The sequence below is a fragment of the Plutella xylostella genome, chromosome 16, assembly GCF_932276165.1.
Source record: "Plutella xylostella chromosome 16, ilPluXylo3.1, whole genome shotgun sequence".
Lineage (NCBI taxonomy): Eukaryota > Metazoa > Arthropoda > Insecta > Lepidoptera > Plutellidae > Plutella > Plutella xylostella.
The window spans coordinates 9,294,331-9,303,469 of NC_063996.1; the positions used below are offsets into that span (position 1 = coordinate 9,294,331).

Sequence of the window (9,139 nt, forward strand, 5' to 3'; positions counted from 1 at the left end):
CTCCTTATTTAAATAAGAACGTAAATTGAGTAAAGTTAATAACTTCCTAACTCTATCGGACGTAATAATATCCTCATCAAACTTACACACGTTGTAATCGCTCATACAAAATACTTCAAAATCGCTAATTCCTATTTTAATAGTACTGTCAGTAGTGTTTAAGATTCTAATTGGAATATGGCCCTTTTTTGGTGTGGAAATAACACCTGCTGTGTAGACCCCTTTCTTAATTTCCTTGGCTAATATGACGCAATCATTGTTTAATGTCGTTGGAATGTGTTTAATTACTTCGCATCGCGGCGGGATTGTAATTGATTTTTCATTTACTTGTACGATGATAGTTTTGTTTTGATTTTCCAAACTCAAGGTATTGTTTTTATAATTCAAAACCGCATTATATTGTGTGAAAAAGTTTTGCCCGAGTATACCATCTGAGGTGCAAGATATATTTTTAAAAATGTAGAACTTTTGGTTAAATGCTACCTGGTTAATAATAATATCTAAATAAATATATCCTACGGATTCTAAATTACCACTTATTCCTTTTATTAATATTTTATCCTGTTGAATTAAATTTAATAAGTGCTGGTTGTTTAATAACCATTCATATTTTAGTACACATAGACTCGCTCCACTATCGACTAATAATTTTAATTCATCATCTGAATTTAGCCCACATCTAATTTCAAAAAAATTATTAAAACTTAAAATTGAATGTGTTTTATTCTGTTTGGTCACGAAAAAATTCTACTTCTTCGGAATTTGGCACGTCATCGGAGTCGTTGTGCTGAACTCGCTGAAATCGCGAGTGGTCGCCGCGTGCGCCCTGCGCCTGGCCACGCCAGCTGTTTGTGTACCTATTGCCTCGACCTACATTTCGGTAGAAAGTTCTTTGACCTGGCTTATTGTCTTGTGAATTATTAAATTTATTGTATTTTGTGTTATGATAGTTACCTCGGCCACGAAAACCTCTATTATTATAATAACTTTGTGGTACAGCCGATGTATGGCGAGGGTCCTGGAAGTGCAATGATTGATTTTGGTGCTGGTTGCACATAGATTGTTCGTCTAGTGCTGCTCTAATAGCATCGGGAAGTGACTCGAACTGTCGCGAGGCAATAATGGTACTCAGCCGTTGGTCGGAAAGACCGTCTGAGAACCGCTTTATTGCGGTTTTTTCATTTAAGGGGCGAAGTACGTCATATTTTGTAGAATCTCCATCTGCCTGGGCTATGGTCAAATTTACAAATAGTTCCTCAATTTCTGTTCCAAAATTCTCTATTGATCTTCGACCTTGAGTAGTTGAAAACAACTGAGTTTGTAACGCTACTGTTGATTTTTTCGGCAAAAGATATTTTCGAATGTCATCGACCAGACTTTGGACATTGCTGTAGGTACTTTTCAGACGCAGTTTTGCACTGGCTGAAAGTCTCGTTTTTAGAACAAAATCTATCAAAGTATTTTTACTACTATCATTTATAAGTGAGCTATATAGTAAAATACCATCGATTAATTGATTGGTCACTTGTTCCTGTCCGGTCATTACAGGCAATAGGGAAATTGCAGTTTTGATATCAAAAGAATCGGCCATTTTGTATAATTTATGCTGTATCCTATGTTCAATATCTTCAGTTTGGCTAGAACTATCTAAACTGGATAGAAGACCTTTTATCTTACGATAAGTTATATGTACGTCACTAATTAATTTATGGAGTAATTCACAGCACTCCGTACCAAGTTGTTTCTCCTTAATTTCTTGGTTCACCCGAACTAAAATATTATCGAGTTTACTATACTGGTCATTAGCCTCTTGTAATTTTTTATAAGCTATTTGTTGCTTACGGCGCTCAGGCCCAATTTTAACTAGATATTCTTTGATTAAATTAATGTTATGATGCAATTCTTTTAATTGCTGGGACATACTATAACATTATGCCTATATAGTCTACCTTTACACAAATTAAATTAAATATCTGAAAATTAATGTATCATGTTAGTTTCGATACCTTCGGTCGGTCGCTGACGTTGTTATGTAGGCCGGAACACGTGTTGGGGGGTCCTCGGTCGTCGCACTCGCACGGGCTGGCGGCTGGAGGTGGACATCTACGTGGCTGCTTGGCTGCTTGGCTGCTGCTGGGTGGGCCGGGCTATACCCTGGACTCCAGTGGGCCGGGCTATACCCTGGACTCCTCTTGCTTATCCTTCTTTCTTCAGACGGCACTGGTGGTTAGTTCAGTGCGGGACATGGTCGCGATGTTGTTTCGGTTCAGCTCCCGTTGAATTGTACGGACGAAGTGTTTATTACACTTTTTAATCATGTGGTAGATGAGGGCCACCATCAATAGAAATACAGCTACGCCAATCAGGATTTCGATTATTTCTAGTTTCTGGGTGTGGTGCTGGATTGTCGAGGCAGAAGCTGATCCATTCGCGTTTTGTGCAATGATTACTTCTTCTTTTGATTGAGTTTTTCCCATGATTATTTTCGTTCTTCAGATTGTCTTGAACAATTGCCTTGTATCGTCTTCGGTTCGATAGGCAAGGTCGCCATCTAATAAAGGCCGACGCACGAGTAAAAGAGACTGATTGGTCTTGATGTGTTTAATCCATAATTAAAAGTGAACCCAGTACAAAATCTAACATAATCTTATAAATAACAATTGGTGCTTACTAGGCACAAGTTGCGTGCGTCACGTTGCAGTTAAAGTGGAGATGTTGCAGTAATAAATGGAAGTAGTGTTTAATAAATTATGCTACTTCAATACAGGTAACCAGTACATACATACATACATCCATCCTGACGTCCCTCAGCAGGGACAAAGGGCTTTGAGAAGATTTCTCCATCTGACTCGATCTTGGGCAGCGGCTGCGAGATCCTCCCACTCCATCCTCATAACCTTTGCCTCACTCTCCACAGAACGTCGCCAGGTTGTTTTTGGGCGGCCTCTTTTACGGCTTCCAGGTGAGTATGCGCTTCGAAGGAGTTTCTCCAGGTCTTCTAAGGGTATGCCCCAGCCACCTCCATTTTCTAATGAGGATTTCTTGGTCGATAGGTTTCTGGTAACCAGTACTGGTTAGATTATTCGCTTAATTATGTGGAAGGCCGAGGAAAAAGTGGACAATGGTATATATTTTTTGTATTATAATAATTTAAATTATATAAATTGCATGCCCTCAATTGCTACACCTGAAAAAGGTTACTAAATTGTAAGTGCCTAGTATTAAGAATATAACACCATGTACACACTTCTTGTATGCAATAAATCATTTGAATTTTAATTTTTTTTTGCTGTTATCGTTTTGGTTCATAATTCTGAAAAAATTGCCAAATACGCATTGACCATTTTGTCCCGGGTTAGAATCTCGGCGTGTGTGTGACGTCACACTCGGCACACAACTCTCTGTTTACACAAAAAGTCGCCGGAGCCGCGCGGCTGCGAGGACTGCAAATAAAAATAAACTGAAAGATTGACAAATACGGGCAGTTTGCCACCGCGGGCTGTTTGCGCACACATACACTGATTACATAACAAACGCGACAATACGTGCTCACAGTTCGTGTGTAAAAGTATTCTTATTCTTAGCGAAAAATGATACAATTTTAAGTTTTGTGCTTGAATTACATAACAATAACCCTTTTACGGTACCAAATCTCTCCACTCCATGACAGCGTAAAAAACGTTCATCTCTTATTTAAAACACCGTAGCATCTACCTTTTCCTTTCCGTTTTCAAACAGCTTTGAAAGCTTTATCTTTGTGGCAAAAAACGTTGAAGTCTTATCTAGGAAGTGGGCGCCTTCCGACTTCCGCTCGCGTAGCGCGTAGCTCGTAGCGCGTAGCTTGTAGCTCGTACCGTGTAGCTCGTAGCGTGTAGCTCGTAGCTTGTAGCGGGTAGTAGTAGTAACGAGTAAACGAAACAATGTAATATTCAGTCAGTTAGTCTAAAATATGTGTACATATTCTTAGAAATTAGATTCTTATCATTATTTTATAATACAAGAAAGTTGAGATAGCTAGTTATACATAGTTAGTTACATACATAGTTAGATACATAGTTAGTTAGCCGTAAATACTGTAAGCGGCTGCAGCTATTCGCGTCGACAAACGAGCGCGTTTCCGGCCCGCGTCCCGCCGACCGACAAATTGAATCAGGACCGTCGCGAGGGCAGGCGCGGGGCGCGGGGCGGGAGGCAGGTACTCGCTGGGACCACGCCGCGTGTAGTCTTTACCATCACAATACCGCAGACACGTCAAATCATACTCATAGCCACTCACGGGCTTACACTTTACAGTGGTTATACCAAGTTTATAAGATTGTTATATTTTATTCGGATACAGACTAGAAGCCACCACCGCGCGCGCCTGCCCCCGCAGCACGGCCCGGCGGCCACTTCCGTCGTTGCACTTCTTCCATTTTATTGCCTTTTTAAATAACACTCATAATTTAATAGAATCTCAGCTTCGCTACAGTAAACATTTTCTTCAGTTTTCAGCATCCTGTTTTGCTGACTTCAGGAAACAGCGCGCCGCGCCAGGAAATTTAAGTTAAATCACGAGAAAAACTGTTGGCAGAAAAAAAATTGTATAACTCGGTTTCGTTTATTGAAGACGGGATGGTGCAGATAGTACATCATAATACACTGCAGAAGGCATCGGGTTCTATACAAAGTCGGGACTTATATTTTTTATCGGTCATTGATATAAAAATCGTACATTATACAACTACAAATACAAGTATTTCAATTCTCGAAGACTGTTAACATAATCCCATTATCATAATAAATTTATTCACTTCACTAAACAAAATAACTCTATTTAAATGTTATTATTTCCTAGAATGAGGTAACAGCTCAACTATGCGGCGCAATTCAACGAATACAAAAAATAACATTCAAACAAAAGTTCCAGCAGCAAACAACTCGATGGAAAAAATAGTAACAGTGGGCGCCGAGCTTCCTCGCTGTAAAGAATGCACTTTGCAAACGGAACTTTTTTCACTCAACTTCACAATGCGCTGAGATTTTTGTAAAGTTTTACCACAGAACAGCGAGCGCGGGGGAAGTGGCGGCGGGGCGCGGGGGCAGTCACGATGGTCAATCAATAAAATACAAAATTAATAATTGCTTTTAACTAATTGTTGCGTTGTTATATGAAAGTTTAAATGACTGCAAATAGCCGCAATTGTAGACGCCTATGTATGTAGCTTCTCGTCACACACCACTAAAGGGTTGAGTTATTATGTTACAAACAACTGAGTTGTTAGTCAAAGTCTAAGCCAAATGCCTCTGTTCATCGTATAAATATAAAATTTTCTGAGGAATGTAATTTTTTTATAAACTACTCTTCGTTCGAAAAAGCGGCTTTTTCTGTAACTTTTCTAAATTTGCAGTTATGCAATGGCTAAAATAATGCAAGTTAGTTTATATTATTATATAAATTAAAGAAGTAAGAATAAAAGTCTCGTCGCCCACTCGCTTTGTTCGGAAACAATTTCTGAATAAAGTCCGTGTCATTCTGGTCCACAGCTTTCAATTGCAACATATTATTTATTTCATTAGCTTTTAATATTTTATTCTACTACAATTATTGTAATAATAATAAAACAAGGGGTTTGGTCATTTTTTGTGTTAAAAACTATTCCTAAACTATTAATAATGAATTTGAAAAAAAATATATGCTATATTATCCTTGAATACTTTATGATAATAAGTAGGTACATGATTAGGTAGGATATTTTTGTTTGAATAAAATATTTATGTGATGGAATTAAACATTATTGAATATTTCGATATTTTAATATATCATCCCCGCATAAACATTTATGTTGATTTATTTATAAATCAAGCAACCAGGAAGTCGCTCACAGAAACGTAATGTCAAACACAAATAACGTACATTCCTGAGATATACTATTTGTATTTGTACGATGTAGACCGTAGAATGCATCGCACATGTAGAATAGATTAGGAAAATGACCTAAACGTACGGAACCGTACACCTTGCGTGACGTCATACGCGTCATACACTTATTACTGCATTCATACTAATATTACTTTGACCTAATTACCTACCTAACTTCAGTCTTGTATCAACCGTGGAACTCGCAACTTACTTACGCGGGCAAGGCTCAAAAACACTCATAAACTGTGTTACTAGACTTTGGCCATAATAAACTTACTTACCTTTAGTGAAGATCAGTGTTTCTGTGACTGTGCTTCCTAATACTACAACTAACTATCAACTACTACATCTAGTGTATGGGATTCTCAACGTCTACTACGTGCGGACCCGTACACGAACTAATTTCTTTAAAACTGTATCTAGCTCCGCTGCATTAAAATAATCTGAAAATAAACCACGCAGCTTTCCCCCTTTCACCAATGAACTGCGACCCGCGCCGGGCGAGCGTCTGTTGTTATCTGTACCGCGGAGCGAGTGGAGCCACACACTTCTAAATGTTAACAAACTCATGTAAAATGGAGAAAGAGATAAAAGAAGCGGTTTAAATGGAAGTGCGGTGTATTGTGCCGCGGCCGGGGCGGGGGTGCGGGGCGCGGGGTACGGGGCGCGGGGCGCGGGTGCATACAATAGCTGCCTTCGCAGTCCTCGTTGACTCGCAAAGTCCTGGTTTGGGAATGGGAATAGATATTTACGAGTAGGTTTCAACATTTACCAACAGATAGATTCACTCAGTGACGGTTTTAGCACATAAACATGAGATAAACCGATGAGAGCCTTTGCACATCAGATAGCAAGTAAATTTATCATAAGTAAACATGATAATACCACAAGACAAATAATTTTAATAAATACCTAAGGAGTTGTAAGAAAAAAACCCAAATCTCTGGTTGTTCCAGTTCTCGCCACGGGCAGCATATTTCTCGCCTGTTTTTTAATAAGAGGATTAATTGAAAAAGTTATCTCGCGCTGAAGGAACCGAGACAGCCAGCGGGGCCTGCCCAATGACTAACTATTTGTTTATTAATTACATAAAAATATCAGATTTAGAATTAATTTGTGTTTGGATTCTGGTAAGCTCTAAGACAAGTGTCGACATAATTATCTCTGGGTAAGTTACGGCTCCTATACTAATGATAATATTATGTAAGTGATGTAGGTCACCGTTATAACATCAATAACTACATTCAATTTGTTTTGAAGCTACGACGCCTTCCATAGATACTATCCGTTTCTCTACACAACGAAGCAATATTGGCATACTACCTACAACTTTTTGGGAGCCGCATCTGACCTAGACCTGACTTCCAGCCGGACCTGACCGTGTAGCACTCCTCAGAGAAAAACCGATGGTGAGTTCGGTGTCGGCCAGCGCCTCACCCACACAAGTAGGTACTACGACGAGTCAAAAAAATAAGAGAATTTTACTGTTAACATGGTGCCATAAATACTGTACTGAATGACTGATTGTATAATAAAAGCATGTAGTGACGAGAGCGCGAGCGGAGCGGAGCCGCCCGCCGCGCCATGATAGTGCACAAAAACAATTTTAAAGCGAAAACATTTTCTTTTGAAATTAAAAATATGGATTCCAATTTTAATGATAAATTACATTAAAATTTACGCAGATTTTTTAATATTTTGAAACGATATACGGCCCCGTAACGAATGTTGATTTCAGTCGTAGTAAAACAACATTAATCGAAGGATATGTGCGGCGTATGCGGAGTCACAGATGGCCATTCTTTCATATTTAACAATATCCGCAGCCGACAAAATAAATATATAAAAGCTTCTGTGCGCGGACCTGCAAACATTCACACGGTAGGTACAAATTAAATTGAAAATTGATAATTTTCATTCAAAAATGTTACTCTACGATTAACAATTGTTATACGAAGAGCCACGATTCTTAACTTCATGAAAACCGACATCAGCTTTACCTGTTAGTTTTAATGACCTTTATATTTTATACAGGTCATTTGGTGCCGACACTTTATAAGTGGAACTTATTCATTGCCTGTGAGTGTATTTATCATTTTCAGTCCCGTCAAAGTGTGTAGTCACGTGACTACTGAGCTGGTCGCGAGTGCAGGGTCTATTGTGGTTCACGTTTTATTGCAGCTAATAAAACAATGGAGCATCGCCGAGCCACGCCCTATGTACCCGCAGTGTACATAATGTACCACTGTATACATAATGTACTAGTGTACCTGCAGCTGAGGGAGGTTCATCGGAGTGCTCGCCATACTTCGTTACTGATTTTTATTCAGGTTAAAATGTCTTGCGGTTAAGGCTTTTAAAAGCTAGCTGGAAAGGTTTTTAAAGGGAAATTTTCATTCTGTAAAAGCAGGTATTTATTTCGCTTGTTTTGGGTTTAGGATCGAAGCCCGGACGTGTTTGCCATTTCACAACAGGCGCGGCCACCGGTTTGGGAAAGTAACTATTTGCCTCTACTTATTAGTACTTATTAACAACTTATTAAAATGTATAGTTTAATCATGGGTCGAGATTCAATTAAAATCCCTAAGTACCTTTAAGTGTTTATTTATATTTCACAAAGTAAATTTCTATTTTCAAACACACAAAATGGTAAGAATGTACAGAAATACTTACTTCTTAGTAGGTATTTAATCTCGGTCGCAAGTTAAGGTCATGTTAAAGTTTATTTATTATAACAGCTAGATACTCCGCGGCGGTGGCGAGAGTAGAAAACCTCACGTGGTCTGGCGCAGCTATTAATACTGATAAAATGAATGATACAATATATTATGATATTTGGAGGTCTTTCGTGAAAAGTTTTTGAAATGTCTGTCTGTAAAGTTTAAAGAAATTTCATTACGATCACTACACTTTCCCAAATAACTCCACATAAAAAACACTATTTTTTTTTTCAAATTTCCTAACGCAATAGCTTTAATTTAAGCAAGAGGCAGTTGTCAGCTCATCAAAGAATCCTCGACGAGGATATGCAATAAGCAGCCCCGAGTGAGCCCCCAGTGAGCCCGCAGTGAGCCCCGCACGAGAGGGGTGCCGCGGGCTGCGACCATAGTGGCAGCGGTAGGCGGCGGCGGAGCGTCGGGTGCGGTCATAGTGGTAGGAGGCATCAATAAGTGTTCTAAGAAAAAAATTCCACACCGCATACCGCTCCTTCTATCACCGCACACCATCCCCTAATCC

General features: G+C 39.1%; 1 protein-coding gene across 1 annotated transcript; it reads right to left on the bottom strand.

Moving 5' to 3' along the window:
- Positions 1–563: 563 nt before the first annotated feature.
- LOC125489708 lies at positions 564–2,756 on the bottom strand. Its single transcript, XM_048626505.1, has one exon. It carries the CDS (start codon positions 1,919–1,921, stop codon positions 722–724), a length of 1,200 nt encoding a protein of 399 aa, XP_048482462.1. The 5' UTR covers positions 1,922–2,756; the 3' UTR covers positions 564–721.
- Between the last annotated feature and the right edge of the window lie 6,383 nt (positions 2,757–9,139).

What these genes read in the sequence shown, in the direction of transcription:
- LOC125489708 (XM_048626505.1), bottom strand. Translation starts at nt 1,921, where the DNA reads ATGTCCCAGCAATTAAAAGAATTGCATCATAACATTAATTTAATCAAA.